This window comes from Thermobia domestica, chromosome 8 (genome assembly GCF_964235325.1).
Source record: "Thermobia domestica chromosome 8, izTheDome1.hap1.1, whole genome shotgun sequence".
NCBI classification, from domain to species: domain Eukaryota; kingdom Metazoa; phylum Arthropoda; class Insecta; order Zygentoma; family Lepismatidae; genus Thermobia; species Thermobia domestica.
The window spans coordinates 164214579-164240190 of record NC_137461.1 but is presented as its reverse complement, the minus strand read 5'-3'; the positions used below and the strand labels follow the sequence as shown (position 1 = coordinate 164240190).

Sequence of the window (25612 nt, the reverse complement as noted above, 5' to 3'; positions counted from 1 at the left end):
ACCTATTTGAGTCGGCATCTTGTGAGACTTATGTATTTATCTAAAAGCCGGCTAAAATATATATATAATAGGAGTTTCTGGTGAATATGCTTACAAAAGAACCAAAATCCTAAGAATAGCAAATTGGACAGCGAGTCTGAATGGAAACGACCACAGACGAGTAAGCTTATTCACACGGAACGGAAACAAAAGGTAAGGATACAAACAAAAATCCTTAAGGAAAGAGTATCCGTATCCAACAGAAACAGACTCAAATGTATCCGCGGAATTCCAGAACTGGAACAACGTAAACACAACAGAACGAGGATCTACGAAGTTCACCGAGTACATCCGAGTATCCACATGTGGAAGCAGAGCAGAATGACATGAGCAAATGACTGGCGGGAAGGTGCGAACCCTATAAACTAACCTAACTTAAACTAAAGCTACTGGCAACGAAAACTAGAAGACTGCGTAGGTATGTTCAAAATACCAGGGGTAAATATTCCAGTTAACGTGTCGTGAAACTACTGCGTTCCCAACATACTTGTTTGACTTGTCAAAAGTCGGTGACGTCGATTGGGATTGGGAAGGTTACTGTATGGCGTGCATTGACTACTGAGTGTGTCTAACACCCTTTTTACGTTATGCATGTGCCTTTTTTTTTCCGCAAAACTGGCGGATATGTAGGGTTGCGTATTCCGGTCTCTCAAAGGAGAAGAAAGAAAAGTCTGACTACAGGACCAGCCCGATAGGCAAACGGGGTTGTGCGCACAAAAGGAGAGGAAACGAGAAATACACAAACAAACATTCGCACAGTTGAGTTTCCGGTTTGCGTGATACAGTCAAGAGGTGTGTTCGGTAATGCCATAGTAGGACTCACATACGTACTAACAAAAGGATGCGCGCATTGGAGTAAGACTGATCACCATGTCATTCCTATTTAAAGTGCTTACGAGGATGACATGTAAGATTCATCTGGATGCTGAAAGGTACTGAAAAGAACCTGACAACATATATATTTACGAAGTAAACTGAAGTATGAGAATGGAACCTCTATACATGATCAGTTTGCTCCTACCAGAGAATACAATGCAAGTGCCTATGTCATTCCCACATGGGATAATTACTAAACAAGTCGGGAAAGGAAGACAACGGAGAACAAAACAAATTGTATAAGTGTATACAAAGCGGACAAAGGGCACGCATGGTATACATCAAAAGGGGGAATAAATCGTACACGCTACCATCAAGGCAACCTAAGTACACTCTGAAATTTATATCCCAAATGCAAATTGTGAATAGTCCAAAGTCTTCCAAACACGAAGTATAAAAGCAGGTAACTGAACAAAATAACGAGAAAATGGATTCGCAAAGATGACATAAACGACCTAGGAGGTGGGGAATCGCATAAAGAAAGGGGAGCACATAACCGAACAAAATAAATGGGTTAAAAAATGGATCACAGATTACGGCGTATGATGTGATTCGAAGTAAACAAAGGGACAAAACTCAAAGAAAAGAACAAATTCGAAACAGTGGCAAAAGTACGGTGTACTGAAGTAACTAGCAAATTTCGAAATGTTCAAAAAGAACGTCAGTCGGAACAATCAAAAAATCGGAAGAATTGAAAAGGAACGCGAAAAAAATTAATCGAAATGAGTTTCGAAATAGGCGTATGATCTGAAGAGTTTCGTAACTTCCACAAAGTATTTGAAAAGAGGAACAACCAAGAGTAAGCCTGAATACCCTCACTACGAAATGTGAACGATGTACCTCCATACTAACGTGGCTGAACGTGTTATAAACGAAATGGTAAATTCCCTACGGTCATGTCGTATATCCTACGAGTAGGAAAACCTCCGAAAAATCCATGAGCTGAACCTGGTATAATAATTGTCGAAATAAAATCACCCTACACGAGAATGACCAAGCATTCGAAAGTGTACAACTAGAGATGATTTAAAGACAAAAGTAACCGGCCATGTCGTTGAACAAAGTATGTTAACCTCTCATGGAAATGTTTTCAGCTGAACCTGTAGATAACGGAATTAAGAACCTATTCGAATAACCGCCATGTCGTTACGAAGAAAACCAGACCAAACCTAAGAAAGACTACGAATGTGGGTAAGAGAGAACACTCGAAATGGAACCTTGCTTGGCAAACGGGAACGGTTTCGGAACGCCACAATGGGTGGGGAATCCAAGGTTCACCTCCAAAACTGAAGGAACAGTTTGGGCTAGCATTGTGGTACCAAAGAAGGGTTATCTAATCACCACAGAATCAAGTCTTTCGAAGCCAATAAGAAAAAGGGGGAATTTAGGAGGAACGGTTACGAACATTCTGAAAGATATTATTGCGCTTCAACATCGCGCGATTCCGCCATAGGATGTGATTCATTATAAGTCTTCATAACTTGAAGAAGGTCGACAGTGATGGAACGAATGCGAATAAATGCATAGACCAACAAACCTGCTAAAATGGCTATGAAAATGAATGCCAATGTTAAAGCGGGATAAGTAACGATCGTAGAGTTGGACCAAGTTGGTAATTGACTATTAACTGACAAGTTACTAAGTTCGTCACTCAAAAGATCCAATTTCACAGTAAACTCGTCAAAATTAGCAGAAAAGTTGAAATTCGGCATTACAACAGGAATGACGGTATGAGTAACGTCCAAGGGGGTTCTCGATTCTAAAAGAAAAGAACCAGCCATAAGGGTAGTAAAATTGTCATAAGGGAGAAATTGGGTCAAACCTTGTATTGCTGACATGTTCGTATAAAACGGTCTATTGTGAGAGCGTTTAATAATGTGTACATCCAACAGAGATGTAAATAACAAACCAGCCAAGGTATAGCGATACACAAATTTCTCCGAAGTATGAACGGAACGAAATTCACAATTGGATGTAGAGTTGGACAACAATAAATCATTAATACAAAGCGAAGGATGTTCCGGAGAGACGACATCAATCTGACAAAGGAAGATATGACTATGCCATTGACAATGGGCCATATTTACAGTATAAAAATGGGTGTTATGCAGGTAAACAAATGGTGGTAAAACTAGAGATGTTAACGTGTTTCCAGATAAAACTCCGGTATTAACAATGGAATAGAGGTGAGCTATATCCGTGTGGGATACGAGAGGGATCTCCAATAGAATGGTAATTACATCATGGTCAAGGGAATATTGTAATAAGGAGACCTTTGTAACGGAGTAAAACAAACCTATGTCCGAAAGGTATACTGTATCACGTAATTGTTTGTTTCCCTGTATGTATTGGCGAGCAACATGGGATGGCAACAAACGCATAGTTAAACGATTGGCATATATATCTTCAAACATACGAATTATGTCTTCCCTAGTCAAGACATGAGTCAAATTAGCAATAAGGAAGCCTTCTGTATTCGCAAGATGACAATACAAGGCTCCTAACGAAGACTGAATTCCGGCCAAACTCCGTCTAACAGTAAGGACAACATCATGCATGATAGAAATCTCCCTGTGAAGCGTACGTTTAAGAGAGTCTATTTCCGACGCTAAAATTTGATCATGTTTTTCTAAGGAGTTGACCACACCATTTATCTTGTGTATGTGGTAAGTATTGTACGACGATAGTCCCAAGGTGGTAATACCAAGTAAAAAGGGAATAACAGCCCTTTTCGTACGACGATTGGAACAAGTTAAGTCGTCTTGTTTTTCCGCGAGTTGAAAATGACAAGGGATTTGAGAAATAATCCTGTCACGAAATTCCCGATCCGTTTCCCTATGAGACGACAAATGTCTATTCCAAGTAGGGCAACCAGACAATCGATAAGTTTGGAAGCCAAAATCCAAATGGATACGAACAGGTACAAAATAGGTGTTCGAATAAAGAAGGGCCAAGCCCTGGGATTGAAACACTGTTCCAAGAGATGGGAATGAATACTGCGCGGACAGCGGGACTGAGAAAGAACTACCATCAGTAACCATGAAGACAATTACACAAACAAGCAAGATGACATGCTTCATGATGATAAGGAGGTTATTCACCTAAAGCAAGTAAAAGTCTATGCGTCTGCACGTAACTCAGCTGAAGCTGACATGACAAAACGAGAGAATTGCAGGATATGGGTTAGACAGCATGAATATGGCATAGTAAACAATCGCGATAAAACTTACGCTAACTATAATGGTCTGTCTACGGATAACGTATTAAACATGGTCCTTAGTTCAGTGAAAACCTGGAGAAGTACAGACACCACAAAAATAGTACGTACGCGGACGTCGAACTCCAGACGAGTTATCCATAGAAAAGTTAGTGCGGCCAACAAAAGGGGATCCAGGGGGGGCATGAGGACGAAGTATCAGAACCTCGCACAAAACCACGTTTAGGGCGTAAGGGCGACAACGACCAAAAAGTTGAGCGGGTTCGGACTCGTGCCCTGGCGGGGAATGAACGGGGAACCCCGGCCACAAAATCCAAGAGCTTTGGGAGTGCGTCGTTCTAGTAAAAGAAACACTCTGATGTTCAGCCATAAACAAATCGAATATCCGTAAAGGTGAAGAGCCGTAAAAGTATACTAAAGGCCCTAGGTACGAATCCGAGTGATGGCATTACAAAAGTAAGGTGCATAGAAAGTACGGGTACCACGTTGTGGATAAATCGGGTTTCAGCATCACGTTGTTTGTCCGCAGGACCACTACGGGAAAAGCGGGTGTCGGGCAATACGTTGTGAGCCTGGGGCCACAAGGGTACGAGCGGGGTGCGGCACCACGTTGTGTGTGAAGGACCACTGGTTCAATTCCGAGCGGTAGAAGAGAGGTTGTCGGCACCACGTTGTGAGCCAGTGGCCTCAAGGGTGCGAGCGGGTTTCGGCACCACGGTTCGTGTAAATCGGGTTTCGGCACCACGTTACGGGTAAGTCGGGTTTCGGCACCACGTTGTGTGCATATGCTCCTGAGTCTTACCTGGTCTCAGGGCACAGCGCACATTAAACGTTCTTGTCTAGATGAGGTTTCCGTACCTTCAACCTAGAACGTATCTTCATTTTTAAGTTATTGGGAGAGCATTTTGGGTGAATGAAAAGGTACACAGTTTCGAGGAGGAAATGTGCGAGCAGAAAGGAAATATTCATTCACAGCAAAGGCAATGTGTGAGGCTTTAATGCGAGTGCCTTTGTTTCTTAAAACGAATCTAATTTGAAATTTAATTCCCGATAGATTTTTGGGTTGGTGTTGGATTGGAAACAACACAGCCTAAAAGGAAACATTCAGATATGAGAGCAGGATGGAGAATGTATGTATAGAAACTGCAACTGACTCGGATTTGCCAATAAATGAATACTACTTACGGCTTTGGTTCCAACCATTCCAGTTCGTAGTAGTCTGTATTAACACTCACACTAGCACTTCACTAATACACAGTTCCTGAAGGTTGTTAAGTGACACTAGTCCGAAAAATGAGGTGGGAAGGTTTTTAGTCCATTAAGCATCTAGATTGCTTGGAGATTAACTCTGGGCGACGACCAATTAGGAATCTGGACTCCAGCATCGTAGACTGCTAGGCAATCATCTCTTCCTTCTTAGGGTATGGACGAAGTTTTCGGTGATTTTTCCCTCTTTTGGGAGGACCACGAGGGTGTCTCCTAAGGTTCTAAAATACCCTAAAAGTCTATGATAGTCCTTTTCTCATTTTAGGTATTTTTTTCTTCAGATTCGTATATGTTTGGATAACAAAATAACACAAATCGGAGTAGCTCGCGCACAGAGGTGTTGCGAGTTTGAAATACCGAGGTAAAAAGCTTAGTGTTACAAGTCCTTGCTTCTATTTGTAAGTTCGCTCGGCGTTGTTCGAAGGATCTGGCGTCCCTATCTCAGCAAATCAATTGTCTGTGATGAGAACGTTCTCTTCAGTGTGTTTCCATCTTATGTCTGCAGTTTCGTTGTGTGTGTGTTTTTTTTTTTTTTTTTTTTTTCTATTCTGCTCTATCTGCATGTTTGCTTCCGGCTAATGTTGAAAGATTGCAAGCTAATTGCATGAGACGCGAAAAGAAATCGTTTCTATGCAATGTAAAATTAAATTTAGAATAATCGCGTATCTTTATTTCCTTTTTACTCTTTTCTGATTTATTTTGTATTCCTTTTAGAAATTACAAATTAGATCTGTTTTACGGATTTGATACTTGTAATAATGAGTTCCTTATACAGGATGGCCCAAAACTAGGTATACAGTACCATATTGGTCAGCTCATTGCATTTTATATAATTTCTTATTGTTATGCATCAGGTAGACTTAGTTTCTTTATTATTTGTTCTTAATGTGTTTTTACTTACATCTTAAGCTCGGAAGAGCGGAAGCAAATAAACTCATAAACTAGAATGTTATACTTGATCAATGCAGCAGTGGTGTATACCTACTTTTGGGCCACCCTGTACATTATTCTTTCCTTGTAAAGTGACATGTTTTACTGTAAAATCTCCATCTGTACGCCGAACTGTTCTCAATCGAAATCACAGTACATATTTCTAGATTTTTTTTTCAGTTTTAATTGTAATTTTCCTAAGGTTGAGCTTAGCTAAACTAAAGCTTGAGTTGAGCGCGTTAAGCTCGTTTGAAAAGATATATATATATATATATATATATATATATATATATATATATATATATATATATATATACATCGGGTGTTGCAAAATAAGTGTTACAACTCTTGGGAGGTGACTCCTGCCACTGAGACAAGAAAAAAAGTTCTCTTGAACTTTCAGCTATCGGACATAGTTTCGGATCTACAAGGTGCCGGAAGCGTGAGAAAATGACTTTCGGACGCCAATAGTTCGGAAACTATCCAACGTAAAGAGGGCGAGTAAAAAATTCACTGAAGAAGTCATACCTGCTGTATTGAATTTTGCATGTTTCACAATCCTACCATGCACGCGCAAGGGATTCTCCAAAGGAACGTAGGGAGTCCCGGATAATCTGCTAATGAAAATTGATCTAAATGGATATGAATTGATAGGGTTTCTACTAGGTAACAATAACTCGTTTGTATTAAGTAGATATCTGGGACAAATACAAAATGGAGGACACCTTCATACCCGTTGCGTGTGGTTGCATAATCGCCAGGTACGGATGCTGGCCAACAGTGACGTTCTGAGTATTAAGTGTAGCGAATTTGTACTCAAATGTTCTAGAAACACATCTGGAGTGTCGGTAGAGCACAACAGATGAAGCAGGGTGATTCACATGTGTGAAAACACTTAACGGAAAAGCTCAGAAATGCACTCATACTCAGTAAACATGAGTTCAAAGCGTCGGAAATGTAAGGAATAGCATCAAGAACCTGAATGCCATTGCCAATTCACCAATAATATTCCATCAAACCGATGCAATATGATGTGCATGGTTTCATACCAATAAGGATGAAACAACTGAGGCCAAGTTGAAATTGTGCAAGGGGACTCACTAAGAAACTGGGTAAACTAAATGAATGTCACTAGTGAGATCGCATGATCGATATTGAAATGTGGCCAATGTGTGTGTTGATATAGATATGTAGCTAATGGACAAATGTCAACATGTCTCACTACTGCTGGGACACCGTCCCACGTGCGAAACCTAGGAAAATAACTACTCGGGTCTTGAATCTGAGGCCGTGGGCTCTCAGTAGGATTGAAAACTGCGGCCACGCGAGCGAAAGCGAGCGCTCTAGCCCTGAGGCTCTAGGGAGCCTCACTTTCTCTGGAGTACCCACTTTGTTTCTTTATGGAGTACCCACTTTGTTTGGCAAGCACTCTTGTACAGCCTCCCGACATGCTTGTGTGTTTCATCTTGTTACTACTACTGCACAGTTGTAAACAATCAGAGCTTTAAGACGTTTCTTTCTATTTCTCATGTCGTTTTGATTTCCATATGTGTGGTGTTCCAGCTGTACTGTTACATGTGCCAAATTGGTGCATTTTCGTATTTGTCTTGGGATGTCCACTGTGTGTAAGATACGAATTTCTGGAGGTATTTTCCTATATTTCGAGTACATCATATGTCCCAGAACACATGGGACATGATACAAGTTTGTTATTTTCACGCCATATCGGAATTTGAACCATGGATTAAGATATTTCTTTTCATATGTGTCGACGTGTGGAACACTGTCCCAACAAAGAGGGACATTGATACAATCGTGTTCTAGTTACATTCTACCGAAAAGTGCACCAGATGTAATTGCAGAATTTACAACGTTATTTTCCTAGTTTTCGCAAGTGAGACGGTGAAAAAAATAAAATGAAATCTTTAAGTTTTACGTCCCACGATTATGCTGGCTAAGCTAAAGGAGACAGTGATTATGAGAAATGAATGAAATGGTGGAATGAAGAATGTGGGAGGAAACGGGAGGACCCCGAGAAAACCCACGCACACGGTGTTTGTCCACCTCAAAGTTTGTTTGGTGGGGGCTGGGATTGACCCGGGACCCCAAGCACCAAAGGTGAACGCTCTGCCACTGAGCCACCATTTGAGACGGTGTCCCAGCAGTAGTGGGACATGTTGACATTTGTCCATTAGCTACATATCGATATCAACACACACATTGGACACATTTCAATATCGATCATGCGATCTCACTAGTGACATTCATTTAGTTTACCCAGTTTCTTAGTGAGTCCCCTTGCACAATTTCAACTTGGCCTCAGTTGTTGCATCCTTATTGGTATGAAACCGTGCACATCATATTGCATCGGATTGATGGAATATTATTGGTGAATTGGCAGTGACTTACATGTTCTTGATGCTATTCCTTACATTTCCGACGCTTTGAACTCATGTTTACTGAGTATGAGTGCATTTCTGGGCATTTTCCGTAAGTGTTTTCACACATGTGAATCACCCTGCTTCATCTGTTGTGCTCTACCAACACTCCAGATGTGTTTCTAGAACATTTGAGTACAAATTCGCTACACTTAATACTCAGAACGTCACTGTTGGCCAGCATCCGTACCTGGCGATTATGCAACCACACGCAACGGGTATGAAGGTGTCCGCCATTTTGTATTTGTTCCAGAAATCTACTTAATACAAACGAACTATTGTTACCTAGTAGAAACCCTATCAATTCATATCCATTTAGATCAATTTTCATTGGCAGATTATCCGGGACCCCCTACGTTCCTTTGGGGAATCCCTTGCGCGTGCATGGTAGGATTGTGAAACATGGAAAATTCAATACAGCAGGTATGACTTCTTCAGTGAATTTTTTACCCGCCCTCTTTACGTTGGATAGTTTCCGAACTATTGGCGTCCGAAAGTCATTTTCTCACGCTTTCGGCACCTTGTAGATCCGAAACTATGTCCGATAGCTGAAAGTTCAAGAGAACTTTTTTTCTTGTCTCAGTGGCAGGAGTCACCTCCCAAGAGTTGTAACACTTATTTTGCAACACCCGAGATATATATATATATATATATATATATATATATATATATATATATAATCTTCATACAACTTTAAAACTTTTAAAGTGACAGATACAAATTGCTCAAATGTCATACCATGCAAATATCGATAGGGAACATTGACATACTCTGTAATACAACGAGATGAATAGTGTTGCCAACCCACAATGTTATATTTTTTTTCAAATGACACTTCATCAGGTTATACTACATTTCATATCTTCAAGTGAACCGAAAACTTACAGTACCACAATTATTAAGCAGTTGCAAACTAAGAATGCTACAATATCACAAACATCGAAGAAACAATCAATTTGGAGGGTTCTACCACAGTAATAATGCAATTGGCATAGATGGGATAATAAATATTTAAAATATCTTAGTGTCAAATACTACGATATTACATGACGTATTTTGAAAAGTAGAAACTAAGTTACCAGAATTGAAAATTTGACTTTTTCAAAGTACTTTATTTTGGAAAAGTGTTTACATATATATATATATATATATATATATATATATATATATATATCACATCCAATTACATAGATGGTTTTTAATAGACATATAGATCATAATGCTGTTTACAGCAATTTGATATCTCAATCTATTCGGCAGATGTGAAAAAATAGTTAAATTTGATACATTTCTTAAAGTAGCGTATTGGGAAATTTTTAAAACAATTTTTGATTTACTTTCCTTGTATAACATTATAACAATAATTTTTGGTAGGTTTAACTACAACAAGTTCTCGGAATTACAGAATGTTAAGCAATGTTGCAAACTCCAACATTATTTACCATATCTCCAGGACAGTTTGAGATATCAAATTTTTGTAAACGGTATTATGATCTTCACATCTATAGAAAGCCAACTGTGCAATTGGATGAAGTACTTTTCTTAAAGTAATTTACATTGAATTAGATACTAAAGTACTCTGGATATGCATTGCCCCGTCTCTCACTTGCGTTATTCCTGCTACAGAACCCACCAAAATTTGGATGTTTGTTACATTGTAGCGTCCTTAGGATACAGCATTGAATAACAAATATATTTTAAGTTTGTGTTTAGCATGTAGATTTGAAATATGTAATAATCTGACGTAGTACCACATGAAAAAATGTAACTTTATGTTGAGTTGGCAACACTGCTGCTCTAGTAGTATCTCGAGTATGTCAAATAATGTCCCTTGCCGATATTTGCATGATACAAAATTTCACCGTTTATTGTCTATTACTTTAAAAGTTACAAGGGTGTATCAAGATAACTGGTCCACTCTGTATATATGCAGTAACATAAAGATGATGTCGGCAGTGTTCATTATTTGCATTGGATGCTAAAACCAGGGTTACGAAACTTTTCGGACACCCTCTAGAAACCAAACGAAGTAGACGAATATTGGGAATTAAGAAGGGAATCAATGAACACGATGAAAAATGTTGGGTGGGTGTTTTGGAGTTTGTCTCTTTTCAGCACTGAAACTATATGAGATGTAGACCTACAGCTTACACTGGGATCCGAATCACATGAACCTCCACCGAAAATTGAACCCGGGCCTGGTAGTTCAAGCTAGAAGCATAGCTATTTGAGCTTACAATAATAAAGATAGAAGCATAACAGCTTCAGTTTATAATAATAAATTATTGGCTGTGATATACTGATGTTATTTCACAGTAAATTGTCATGGTGTCATCTACATAGGAACTTAATTCAGCAGTATTAATCAATATGAATATCCACACGGAAATTATAATAAATAAATATACACCAACCTGCATCAAACAGTCAAAACTGCCAGAGTAAATGCGTTGCTCTGATGCGCTCGAAGTCTTCAATTTCCTTTGGTTCATTAATCTCGTCTGCAAAGGATATATTTAACAGATGAAACAAGTGAAGAAAATTTTAAAGTTAATGTTTGAATCTATCTACGCTGTTATACATATATATTTATTACGAAATGTTTGCAATACTAGAAGCTGGTCTGGTCTTATTCATATTTAATATGTCTCTTAAGCACTATGGTCTAATCCTAATAAATGAAAACGTTACGCGTATTTAATTGTGCTGAATTCGTGAAACTCTATTAAATTTAATTTTTACAATTTTACACTTGAAACATATTAGTTTACATTATAATATGCATTAGGTCGGCACATTTGGGTGTTTACAAAATTCTCTTTTGCATGTAACAAACATTTAATGCAACGAAATTCCCACGCCAGAAAGAGAGCAGAGATCAGTTTATTCCTCAGAAAGTAAAAATCGTGTCCCGAAACCTTATTTACAAGGGTGAAAGAAGTCAATTATTACAAATTCCTAGTTTCACGATTGCAGAAGGGACCTTACAGTTATTGACAGATGAAAGTTCGTTGCTTAACATTTATACTTCATATTAAATTATTAGTTTAACGTCCTATGAACGAGAAAGTAATTACTGAGTTAATCACGTACGAACAAAGGACGCAAATATAGGAAGAATCGGGAAAACCTCGAAAAAACCCGCACATTCGGTGTTCATTTACCACAAAAATTATATCACGCACCCATGTTTTGAACGTAGAAATTTTGCCCCCAGAAGTGAACGCTTCACTGACTAGGCCATCAAAATTGTGTTTAAATTAGTGTCAAATGTAAAAATATTTCAAACCTCATAACATTTGAAACATAATCGATCCCTTGAATCAGTTTCTTTCATAAAAAAGAACCTACTTGCTTCTCAAGTTTTGAAATAAGGATTCTGGTGATAAACAAGATATACAACAGCAACATATAAGCATGACAAAGATCCCATTTACATTTTTTTCCTCAGTAAAAATATGAAGATGTCAATATTAAAACAGAACTTGTATATCATGAAACTTCGTTAATTCCACAGTATACTAGACACAAATGATTATTATTTTACGATAATTTGAATCGCAAATTCTCTCTCTCTTTCTTTCATTTAATTTTACTGAGAATTGCTAAACAAAGAAATCCAGTCCTTGTTACGTATTTTTGCAGAAGTGTGCTAGCAGGGGTGTTCTCACGGAAGCACACTTTCTAACCTCGTGAAAAGTTTATGTCCTCCTCCTGGAAACCTGATTTTAGGTTACAAAATATTTTTTACACGTCTTGTCCGAAAAAATATTGTTTTATAAAACTTTGAACTTTTCAGGTTTGGCATTGAAAAAGCACACAAAAATTTGGCTTTAAGAATGATTAAAGAAAGAGAGAATGAAAATTTATTTGAACTCACGAACCATAAATATTGTTCGTAAACCGCTGTATCAAAAAAATCTTTGAGTTTTACGTCCCACGGTTATGCCGGATAGGGTAAAGGAGACGGTGATGATGAGAGATGAGTGAAATGGTGGAATGAAGAAAGTGGGAGGAAACGGGAGAACCCCGAGAAAACCCACGAGCACGATATTTGTCCACCACAAAGTTCACTTGGCGGGGGCTGGGATCGAACCCGGGACTAGGGGTGGACGGTTCCTGAAAACGCAAACCACGGTTTCGGTTTGCCACTAAAACCGGTTTGGAACGGTTAACCGAAACCGAACCGAACGGTTTCCAAACCGTACCGAACTGATTCCAAACCGAACCGAACCGTTCTCAAACCAAACCGAATCGTGCCCTTCAGAACTGTCCGTAGAACTGTAACAAACTAAACTGTCCAAAGGGTTTGAAACGTGGTTTCGTTTACTATTGGCTAACCAAAACTTAAGCAAACTCCGTCAAAGCAAATTCAGCTGTGTCCACATGGAGCTGAATTGAATCTTTAACTCACTCGTAACATACGACCAGTTAGCAGATTTGTGTATAATAAAAGAATAAAATAGCAAAGGGCCTGAAAGTACTTATTGCAATATATATATATATATCTTTTTTATGTATGTAGATAGATAAAAATATCACACTAAATACCACGTATGCACAAAAAAATCCTGGCAATACAAGTATTTGATGGAGAAATGATCCCAATAAATTCCTTCAAATTAGAATCATTTCATATGTCAACAGAATAAAAAAAAATCACTGGCAGTGATCAGTCTTTGAAAAAGATGAAATTCGTTGGGTTAAGTTCTGACCCCCATTCTACAACTGCTTCAAATTCGGAAATGTTATTATTCTTTTTGTTTACCTTCACTTTTAATATTCCTGCTCAAATAGCAGCTTGCGTGTGTGTCTTCATTTCTCTCATTTTTCATACTTTCATTCTCACCGTCGTGATTAATATTATAAGAAAAGCGTGATTAACTAACCAGACTCATCATCATCAAAACGCCGAACACATATTTCAGACTTTAACCGTTTCTGATTTTGAAAACGCTCCTACGTACAATGTAAGTCAATACTCGGCACCTTGTATATCACATCGATAACAAATCATTATATAATTACTTTCTGTAAATAATAAGTAAAAACTTCTTGTGAGTTTTACTGAAACGTTTGGATTGCGAGCGTAACGAGCAAGAAATTTTTTAACAAATCTATTTCTTTGCAAACCGACAACAATATTGATTTAATGGGGCGCCACATCGTTTACTCATTTTCAACACTTCTTTTTTCTTATTGCTTCTTCGGTGCCCTCTTGCTACCAGCTCCCCCCCCCCCCCCCGTAGCTACGGCTATGGGTGTGGTATCTTCTCCGTCACGATGTAGGTTTTGTACATTTGGTACACACAAATATCATTCTCTGACAGAAGAGTTGCACTAAGTTGCAATCTCGCTATCTTCGATTCTGGACAGTGAACACAATGGCGAGGAAACATCTACCATTTCCCACTTTAATTTCTCTTTATTTCATCACCATACGGCCAACGAGTGAGCTGAATACCTTTTGCTGCTGCAAAGTGCAAATTGTTACATTTGGCATTACCTAGAAAGATTATCCTTGCAGTCGAATCAATAAATAGCCTTTACTGACCACACAACAATAAGAACGGCTCGGTGCCGCTCCCAAGGCGTGCTCTGCTTCTCATTCTTCTCCAGCTTTTAAATTTCGAACAGTTTCAAAGCACAGTTTTGCGACTCAAAACGACTTTTATTTCTTCCGATAAGTTTTCTCTATTAATTTGATAATTTTCTAGATTTTCAAGGTCTGATAACGAAATTTACTGCTTATTCCAGGTTCTTTCACGGTATGCAAAATCCACGGCATATTCATGGTTTTACGGTTTTCATGTTAATTTGGCATCCTGTTCACTGAATAAGTAATAAAGATCTCGTATAAACCTGTTTATGTTTCAGTTAATTATTGAACGTTCTCTTAAAATGGTGTCATGTAGCACATGCAGGTTTAATTTCACTTCCTTGAAATTATATTTCAGTTTGTACTGAAATCAAAAATTTGAAATTGACACTGGGTCCACCCATACTTATTTAGAGTATTTGGGCCAAATCAAAATCCTACGGGAGACGTTCTTTAAATTTCAAGAGCAAATCATTTGCAGTTGTTCTGTATAGAAAACAGAAGTCAAGTATCTTATCGTAACTTTATTTCAATTTTATCCCAAAATCGTATATGCACGTTGATTGAACTTTTCCAGTATTTCTGTTAAATGACTCGTCAAATGCAACAACAAAATATTCACATTTTTCCAAGTTGCTTGCAAATTTTTCTTAAAAATTATTATTTAATTCATTTATTAATCTTTTATATAAACAGGGCAACACCACAACAAATAGTGTAGCTACATTTAACAGGTCTAATCTGAAAGTTCTTTGCTATTGCAGTCTCGAACCATGGTTTGAAAAAGAAAGCCACCGACTCTACAGGAATTATAATTATCCTTGCAGTTAATAAGTATTAGGGTGAGGCAAAACTGAAGAAATGTAAAGAGTAGCTTTTGTCTCTAGTTCTAAAAGTTGATACAGGTAAAGTGAATTTCCTATGCAAAATTTCAGATTTTTATGTTTTGATTTAAGGGACCCAACTTTGGTTAACAATGAACCTAACAGAAATATGACAGAAAATAGTTTTTCTCTTCAATAAGTGTATTGTTACAAAAACATGAATTAAAAATAATAAAAGAAATACTATCTGCTTTCAGAAATCAGAATAAATCTGCTTTCAAAAACGCATGCTTAGTGTTCAGCATTCCAAATTTCCTTCTTGATTCCTCTGATAAAACAATCATTCCATGCCTGGCTTTATAACAAAAAATTTTGGTGGAAAGCCTGGAAACTTCTTTTACGACTCGTTCAACTCCTTGTGAATGACACTGAATTCCTATAAATTCCAGTGGTCCTATTTCAATCTTTGCCAATAGTTCTTCGTCTGATATTGGGTTTACACGTGGAGGTGGCGTTATAGTTGAAACATCCCAATCAATCATGCTGTAGTAGGTTCCTCCTTCACGATTGATCATAATATTTGATTTACAAAATTTTCTCACTCCAACTTTATTGATCGTCCTTGCAACAACAATTTTGTTCACTGCATCTCTTCTCACCTCAATGTCTGAATCTGCAAGAGCTGCAAGAAGAATATTTTCACTGTGGGGAAAATAATAGTTTAACTTAAGAGATTTTATTGCAGCTTCCTGCATCTCTTTATCAGGTAGATTCCGAACTCTCTCCAAAATAAAGTGGAAGTTGCGTGATCCATCAGTGCAGTTGGAATGGGTTTTTATTTCGAACCAACTTGGAGCATACACTCTAACAATGTAAGTTACAAGCTGTAGTAGGTTTTTAGATGAACTTTTTGTACCCATAAATAAATGAAGTGTTCGATTGGCAAGCGTCAACCACCTGGCGTGATTAAGAGCACCTGGAGAAGCAGTTTGTAAAAATTTTATACCATCATCATCACAGTTCTTCTTTTTCTTCTGTATTGCGATGGAAGCCTTCAGCAAATACTTTTGATCAACAATAAAATCTTTTGTGATATTTACACAAAGTTCCTTGACATTTCCAGTGACAGGCTGGAAATCAACTATTGGTAAATCCCGTGGATCAAAACTTAGCATCTTTCCGAGAGGCCCAGAAAATCCCTTTGGAGCAGTTGTTTTTCCATCAATATTCTTAAAAATTTCTCTCAGTGGAAGCTCATTGAGATGCAACATACAAATGAGCCACTGTAAAGATCGATTTAAAGTTGTTTCCAATCGACGTATAATTCCAGAATGTTCACCGGTGTTTGTTTGTCCCATCACATATTACAGCACACAATGTATCAGTCGAATCCGTTTCACGTACAACAGAGAGTACTTCCTTTGAAATATCTTCTGCTTTATCACTTTGTGGAGCAATGTGGTCCACATATTGCTCAGTAGGATATGTTATAATAACGTAGTGATCCTCTTCCTTTGTTAATTGTCCTTCATCTGGTCCAAAAAGTCTGATTTCATCTATGCGCCCATCAAAACTAATACAAACTAGCTTGCATAAATCAAATGAATGAGATTCTGCTTCCTTGTCTCTCCAATAAATTCATTGTCTCCGCAACTTCGTTGGTTCTAGTATATTTTCCGGTTTATCCAGTTTCAGGTCTTTCAGGTATGCATTTATTAACTTGCATGCATCTCGGTTACTATCGCCAGTTCTTTTGATCATTTAGCTTAAGTTTGGGTACTGATGCCTATTTTGTACTAGCCGTGTTTCGGAATCTGTGTCTTCTGAGTCGGATATGTTTGGTTGATAAAATGGTTCATCTTCTAAGGCTACATCACTTGCTTCATTTTCTTCCGTAACACACAACTGGCAAGTACTAGTTTTACTGGTTGTTAAACTTTGCAAATACTTTTTCCTAAACCAACCTTCCCGGTTTTTTCTGTCTTTTTTTTCTGAAGCGAACTCGAAACATTTTATCAATCGGATCGATTAGCATTTTTCGAACCGAAGCCTGATCTACCCAGAAGTTCCACTCGATTTGCGGTACTTTTATAGCGCATTTACACAACTGTCTGTCGACTATTTTGTTCCTGTCACACTTGCAAGTACAGATGTCAAATACTTCCTTGAAATTACTGAAGTCCGCTTTGAATGTAAGTGAAGTGCGCTTTGCTGGTAAATACTCTTGGAGCTGTTGGGCAAGTTGTATGAGGTTTTGAAGTTTACCCAAAACACTGGAATATCCAATGACTGGAATGCTAGTTTTGTTCTAAATACTGACAAGATTGTTAGCCACATATTTTAAAATATCTCTTGTAGAAGGTGTTTCTTTCCCCTCTTCAGGTACCATTTTTCTGTAAAACAGGTAGCATTTAACTACTTCTTAATTCGTTGGAAGTTGTCTTCCAGAAAATACCTCAGGCTGACCAAATATAGAATGGCCAGATACTGATCGAGTTATTGGCCGCTTTGAAGATGATGAAGCCATAGTCACTTTCAGCCTATGTTTTACAATTTCACAATCTCGTTTTATATGGTATAACAACATTATAAATGTTAAAACAAGGTTTGGCCAAAAATTTGTTGCGAATGTAGGGATAAAATCGTTAATACTGCATTGAACAGAAATTCAATTTTATGCAAGACAAAAGAGAAATAAAAACGTAAAAATTATAATTAAAATGTGCAGCCAGAAAATTCCGTGGCTACACGCGTCATCTTTTGTTTCATCAAACTACATGGACTTTTGTTGCTGCCATCGAGCGAGAAATCCAAGAGTTACAAAATTATAAAATCACTGCATCAATTACCAGTTGCGACCCGTAGAAGTGCGATTTTCTTAGGAATTTTACTGAAACTGTGCTTAGCACATGCAAGAGCAGCGATCTTAATTAAATTTGTATCAGTTGATCTTTTTGCCCTACTCTAATAAGTATAAAACACCACATAATTTCAGTATATGTAGCTTTCTTTAATACTTCATACTTCTGCAGGTTTACAGTGGTTTCACTGTCAAATGAAACGGCATTGTGTTCACTCCAGAGTTTTCAGATTGCGCCTATAGAGTGACTTTTGACAACTGCACATCCATGTTACTTAAAGAAAATTCTTTATACATACAATAGATCCTGCTTTATCAGGCAGGATTATTCTTAACGACTGTTAACCATTTTGCCCATTCGAGGTTTAAGTCCGATTTCCACTACGAAAGACTAAAAGTTTTTTTTTTTTTTTTTTAATGAATATAAGTTAATATTTGAAAATTCAATATAAAAAGCTAGTTTTAACAACTCCTTTATCTAGCTCCTCTGCATAATACCTAATAAAATGCTATCAGGCTCTGTCATTGAGAAACTACAAGTTGCCCTTAATAATAATAATAATAATAATAATAATAACGCTTTAATTTCACGATATATTATATCGAAACTAAGGTTCTGAAAAAAGGATTCCCGAAAGAAATTGGTAACAACAGTGTATGTTACGGCATACTGGCGCAGGTTTTGGCTTTAGTCTGCTCCATTGGGTTCCCGTGTTTGAACTATCGGCGTATCTCAACAAACAAGCAAAATGTAAAAAACACGTTTGCTAACCAGAAATACCCTAATTTTCCCTGATTTCCCGTTTAAGTACCATTATCTTTGACATTTTCAGACAAATTCGTTTTCCCTTACATTTCCGGGATTTTTCTGATTTCCAGATTTGTAAGAACTTTGTTTATAGTGTGACAAAGACAAGAAATAGTGTATGTGTCTATTTGAGTGTGCATTCTTCTGCTGTAACTTCATGGACATGTCTGGTTCGGGCGGGTGGTATCAGAAGACGTTTACACTTCCCATTTAACTGACTCTCTGAACGTTCTGTTACATCATTTACCTGTTAAGTTTGGGGTAATGAAGCAGGAGTCGCGGTGACTCAGTAGTAAAGTACTCACCTCTGATGCGTGAAATTCTAGAACTATCGCAGCTCCCCGAAGTATTGTGGTGGTCGTGTGCGTGGGTTTTCTCGGGGTTCTCCCGTTTCCTCCCATTTTCTTCATTATACTATTTCGTTTAATATCACCACTGTCTCCTTTAGCCTCGAAGCATAAACATGGGACATTACACTAAAAGAAAAAAAATGAAGCAACTTGTCCAAGCCTGGAGAAAGATAATCTTTCTTCAATATCTGGTTCAACATTTCTCTTGCTGTTCAATGCAAAGATTAAAGAAGGCATTTTTGGTGGCTCACAAATTCGCAAGCCCATGAAAAATTCTATGTTCAGAAATACAACGAACGTCATGGAGTTTCAAGTATGTTGACTACTTTATAGATGTTGTCAACGACTTTTGGATAATGTCAAACACGACCGATATAAATAGATTGTAAAATCTATGCTAAAAATTTGGAGTATCAGATCAGTTATATATATATATATATATATATATATATATATATATATATATATATATATATATATATATATATATATATTTCTTCACTCTACCTTGACTACATATCACACAACGTAGGTGCGCTAAGCAGAGAAGATGGAACGAGATTTAACAAAGACACTAAAGAGATAGTAAGGAGATATCGGAATCGTTAAGATGTCTTAATGATAGCATGATAGCAGACTATTGTTGGCGCCTAGCGCGAGATAAAGCACATTAAAACCGCAAGTCGTTACATCAACTTTTACAACTAAATGACGGTGCAGGTAATTTGTACTGGATGACTTTTACATAACTTCAAGTTTCCTTGAAAGTCTTATATCTCTTTTCCTGCATTTGGTCGTTCGTAATTCGTCTTACACATATTCGTCATATTGTTATAGATACCGAATATTTATTACAAATCAATAGGCCATTAAATATTTCATCTGGACATTGTAGAAAATCTTTAGCCGATATAGTAAAATGGTTTACAGATCTGAAATCAGCACACCGAAATTAGGTAAGAACCCCTGTTTCATTTATGTCGAAAAACAAAGGTTTCAATTGCAGAACTGTATTAGTTAAGAAAAATAATCTTACCCTAATTACATCAATCGGTGTCGATGCTACAGCACTGGCCAAGCTAGCTACGAAGCTTGAACTGAAATAAATAAATAAGATCTTCAATTAAAATTCAATCAACTCTAGAATTTTAGATAATTCCAATTTCAATAATAAAAGTACATAGTATGTTATGAGTTGGTCTAAATCAGAATTTTTGTAAAAGTATTTTTATTACACTTTAATAAGTACTGCTGCCTATTATAAATGTAACAAATACAAGAAAAAATATTACAGGAAACAAGGTTATTAAATAAACCAGTGAATATTGTAAATGAAGCATGCACCGAAATATTTGCGCAATCTAGCACACATACACATACACGAAGTTACTATCCAAAATATGAAAATTACAACACGGTATTAGCAAGCTTCAAGTTAGCATCTTTAAAAGGAAGGAAAAGAAACAATGATTTGATTTGTATAAATTATTTCACAATAGAGAGTCTACATAATGCTTTGAGAAATTGACCTCACAAGTATCCTCAAGTAAGAAACGCCTGCATTTCTTTCTTCGATAGCTAGACACCATGTGCTGAAAATATCATTCATATGGAAAGTGAGTAGTACTCATAACAAAACAGAACAATAAAAGACTGATACTCGTATATTCTACATGTCTTCAGATACATTTAAAATGTTCATTGGAAATTTTAGATTTCCAGCCCTTATATTATTTCCCAATCTACTTCATGTCCTGCTTCTTTGACGTACTTATGTGCTGCACTGTTCTCTCTTCTCAGTCCGACGTCGTCTTTATGGTCTTATTCTTTCATCTATTCTTATTTTTTTCCTCTAATCTCTTTCCTGTTTCTATGTATTTCATATAACATTTTCTGCGGCTGGTTCTGTGTATTGTTTCTTCCCCTTCTTTCACTGTCTTCTTTTCTTTCCTCTTTCCCTTCTCTCTAAAGTCTAAAATTCTCTTCTCTCCTTTTATGTATGTTTTGACTCCTCTTCTCAGCAACATAAAATAAAAAAAATTACGTTTTGTACAGGCGAATGAATAAAGTGAAAGGAAAAACTTAATTGGCTCTGGGAGGGTGGGCATAACCTCTTGTCACTTTTTGTTATGTTTAAGTTGTTCTTGGATTGACCTTCCATAACGTGTCCGATAAGGGTGATGTTACATTTCCGAAACTGCTATACAAGTATTGTTAATATATATATATCTGATGCTCTGGTCAGTTTTATTTTATTAATATGTTGAATATTTCCAAAGCCATAATGAACAGTACACAAGTGGTAATTATAAGCCAAGTAAACTAATATTGCAAAAGATACCGAACACTGTAAATGGAGAAATTTGCAATGATCAATAAGTACAATATGATTTGCAATACTTAGAGTCTAGATTTCTTTAAATTGTTAATTTAGCTACAAGTTTGGATAATAGATTGGATACCTTGTAAATATAAATCACCATTGCGATTAGTTAGACCAACACCTATGTGTGATAGTAATTGTTCAAATTCTCACCTTCTCCATCTCCTGAGTACTTATTTTAATTCAGAGTTACTGGCTTCCTAGCAGGGTTGAAAAAAAAAACGTTAAAAAAAGAACGTTTTTATGTTTAAAACATGTTTTTTTGTTTAAAACGTTTTTAACGTTTAAAACAAAGTACTTTGTTTTAAACAAAAAAAACATGTTTAAAATGTTTATTTTGTTTAAAACAATAATCTAAATAGGCATATATATTACATTTTTACACTTTTAGGTATTGCTTACCATCTATATTCAACCGCTAGATCAAATTTCGGGAATTTCTCTACTCTCGATCCGCCCAAATGTTCAATTCCGGAGAAAGAAATCGGGATTTTCCCGATCTCCGTTCACAGAATAAGTAGTTCAGTTTCTTTGTATTACGTTCTACTGGTCGTCTGCATTCCTTAATCTTTAAACGCCCATTGACGCAACTGCGGTGTCAGGGCTTTAAACCTCAATGGCTCAGTCTTAAACCTCAAAAATCTTTTTAAGTTTTACGTCCCACGGTTATGCCGGTTAGGCTAAAGGAGACGGTGATGATGAGAGATGAGTGAAATGGTGGAATGAAGAAAGTGGGAGGAAACGGGAGAACCCCGAGAAAACCCATGAGCACGGTGTTTGTCCACCACAAAGTTCACTTGGCGGGGTCTTAAACCTCAAATTAAGGCTGGAAGATGAAAATGAAAAATGAAATCTTTGAGTTTTACGTCCCACGGTTATGCCGGTTAGGCTAAGGGAGACGGTGATGAGTAATGAATGAAATGGTGGAATGAAGAAAATGGGAGGAAACGGGAGAACCCCGAGGAAACCCACGCACACGGTGTTTGTCCACCACAAAGTTTACTTGGCGGGTGCTGGGATCGAACACGGGACCCCAAGCATCAGAGGTGAACGCTCTACCACTGAGCCACCGCGGCCCCAGGCTGGAAGATAGTTTTGGTACCAATTTATTCCTGAAAGATGCAGTTCTGCTGGTGTGCATTTTATGTATGTGGGAGGAGGGTAAATATTTTTTTTGTTTGTTTTGTTTTTGTTTTTCCAACAGTTTGTTTGGGGACCATTCCCCCTCTTGGAAGACAGATTTATAAAAATTGTTACGTAAAGCAATGAAGTAGGCCACTACATGGTAATATCGTATATTTGTACTTCTTGCTTATATGGGGAGCAGGGAGGGGGCAAAGTTAGCCAATTTTTGGAGTTTAAGATTTTTGACGTAAATTACATTTATTTTTACAACAAACATCAATAGCTCAGTCCTTAATTAAGCTAGAAAGATGATTTGGTACCAAAGTATTTTTGAGGGATGAAGCTTTCCCTCAGTTGCATTTTATGTATATAGGGGTTACGTATGTACGGCCGAGGAGGAAGGATGAAGTTTTATTTTTATTATTATTATTTTTTTTTTTTTTTAATTTTTCATCAAATTTTCTTCATCAGGTTTTGGCGGGTAATCTTCCCCCCTTTGTGGTACATCCATAAAAATTGGTACCGTATGTGATCAATGAAGTAGTCCCCTAGATGATAGTAGCCTGTATATGTACTTGTTGTTTATAAAGGAAGAGGGGGTCAAATTTGGCTAATTTACATTTATTTTCGGGACGGTCCCATATAACATAAGATATATTTCACTGAAGTGGTCTAGAAGCATAATTCTTGTTCGTATACATGATGTGTGCAGCAAAAATAATTTGCATGTGGACGTGGTACTATAGTGAGGGAGGGGAGAGAATGTCTAATTCAATGGATGTTTTTCTGCGTATATTTTTTTAAAAATATTTCGTACATAAAACGAATTCATTACGCAGTGTCAGCAATGGCTACCATTTCTTATATTATTGTCACAAGTATGTGGCCTACATATTAGCATCATTTTGTCAGCGTAGGGTGACTGCAAGGGTTGTCAGGGCCCCGCAAAGTCAATATTTTCATATTTTAATGATTTTTTATGTCTGTTCTTTTTCTACGAATACGACGGGAATTTCACGAATGTTACCTCGTTCTAATCTGTCTATAAGCTTTCCAACGGTGTATAAATCATGACTCTGTGATAATTAGGGGGGACACCAGAGCCCGGAACGTGAGAGTCTACCATTTTGTCAACGTGGCCTTCGTCTAAAGGTTAATTGTGTTGTTATGCCGTATCATTGTTAGCTATCTGTATTGCAGACAGAGATGTATCTTGAAAACTCTTTAGTTAAAATATGTCATTTGCTCCTTGTAGGCTAGTCACAGCTCTTTTCTATGAGTTGTATTGTATTTGCAGAGCATTTCTTCTAGCTTATGGTGTGAGAACTGTTCATTATTATGGAAATGATAGTGATCAAAAAATACCCAAGTTTTGAATTTGTGAATTTGGATCTTAGAATAGTGTAAGTTATAGTGTGTTTAACCTCCGTTATTCTTGGAAATTAAGAAATGTTCAAATACTTCACTTGAATTTCTGTTGGTTTAGTTATACGCACACTGATGTGCAGAATTTCGTTCAGTAATTGCTGTTATAATAAGAATATAACTCTGCTTGTAATTTACTCCATGTACAAATCCTGCAGAGGATGGGTTGTTTCTTAGAAAATTAAATTAGCTTCTTCAATCTGATATTTTAGTTGTTTTAACCATGTCCAACCAGCATCGAAAAAAAAAAAAACGTTTAAAACAATTTGTTTAAAACGTTTAAAACAAACTGAATAAAACAACAGTCCTCGTTTTAAACATGTTTTAAACATTTTGTTTTAAACATATCAACCCTGCTTCCTAGTGGATGTTTTTGATAGCTTTCGGTGTTTCGAAGTTTAGAGGTACAATTGATAGCAAAAAGGCAAAGAAATTGTCCATTCCCTACAATAAACTTTCTCTACTTAGACGATGAGCTAATGAAAGAAGGCAGGAATATATATATATATAAATATTTGGCTACATTTTAAGATAAAGGTAACTAAATTTTGCAATTAATATTCTTAAAATTGAAAAAGAAACGCAACAATGTTATTTGCTGCTATCAAATTTCAGAATTACTGCAAATTTGCATATTGTATTTTGCAAACTGGCTTACATAAAATGATTCGAGATCCTATCTCCCAAGGCACTCATTAAGTTATGTTTACATATGTCATATACAGGAAGTTCTACACCAGCAATTATGGCTGCTCGTTGTGACGTAGGTCCCACTCCCTGAAAAATAAGTAAATACGGAAAATTAAAACATACATATATTGTATGTAAAATTGTGTATATAAACTCTTCTCATTTACTTTACCTTGATTCAAATCAATAAGAACTCCTATATTATTATTTTGAAACATTGACATGACAAAAAAAAAGATTTTTTTACACATTAATCTACTAAATTTACGTCAGGGTGTCTACCAGAATTGCCAGAGTAAAATGTAAGATTTTTTCACAATTTTGAAATGCCTTCCTTAACAAAACAGACTTCACCACACACTTATGCATTCGTTTTATTTGAATATAACGAATAATCTAATAATCATAGTCTTACGTTCATAAATAAACAAGATCTACAGATCTTAAAATGTAATACTTATTAACAGTTTTCCGTTTTTGATTAACTCATGATGCAGTAATAACATTTTGTTTTATTACATTTAGTTTGTTTGCCTGCCTTCGCATGCATGTAAATCTAGTATTTTGTACACATTTTAAAAGTACGGTGTTCTGATTTTATCTTATGTGGTGCATAAATTTCTATGGGAAACGAAAGTCTACGTACATACAAAAGTCGGCATTTTGAGAATTACAAAAATCGTTTCTTTCAGTTTTTATTTTTTTCTTCCCTCACTTCCTTCAAAATTTCGCTTTTAAACTTTTATTTTCTTCCTTTTAATTTCTGCCTTCAGCAATGGCTC

General features: G+C 36.8%; 1 protein-coding gene across 4 annotated transcripts in view; it reads right to left on the bottom strand.

Moving 5' to 3' along the window:
- Bmcp (uncoupling protein Bmcp mitochondrial) overlaps positions 1–25612 on the bottom strand; it is a 165925-nt gene that overhangs the window by 19618 nt on the left and 120695 nt on the right. For all 4 annotated transcript variants that reach the window (XM_081769229.1, XM_081769228.1, XM_081769230.1 and 1 more), the window contains 3 exons: positions 24799–24917; positions 20244–20304; positions 11181–11267 (listed from right to left, as the gene is read on the bottom strand). In XM_081769229.1, the coding sequence (XP_081625355.1) occupies positions 11181–11267; positions 20244–20304; positions 24799–24917 (267 nt within the window). The remainder of the gene's footprint in view (positions 1–11180; positions 11268–20243; positions 20305–24798; positions 24918–25612) is intronic.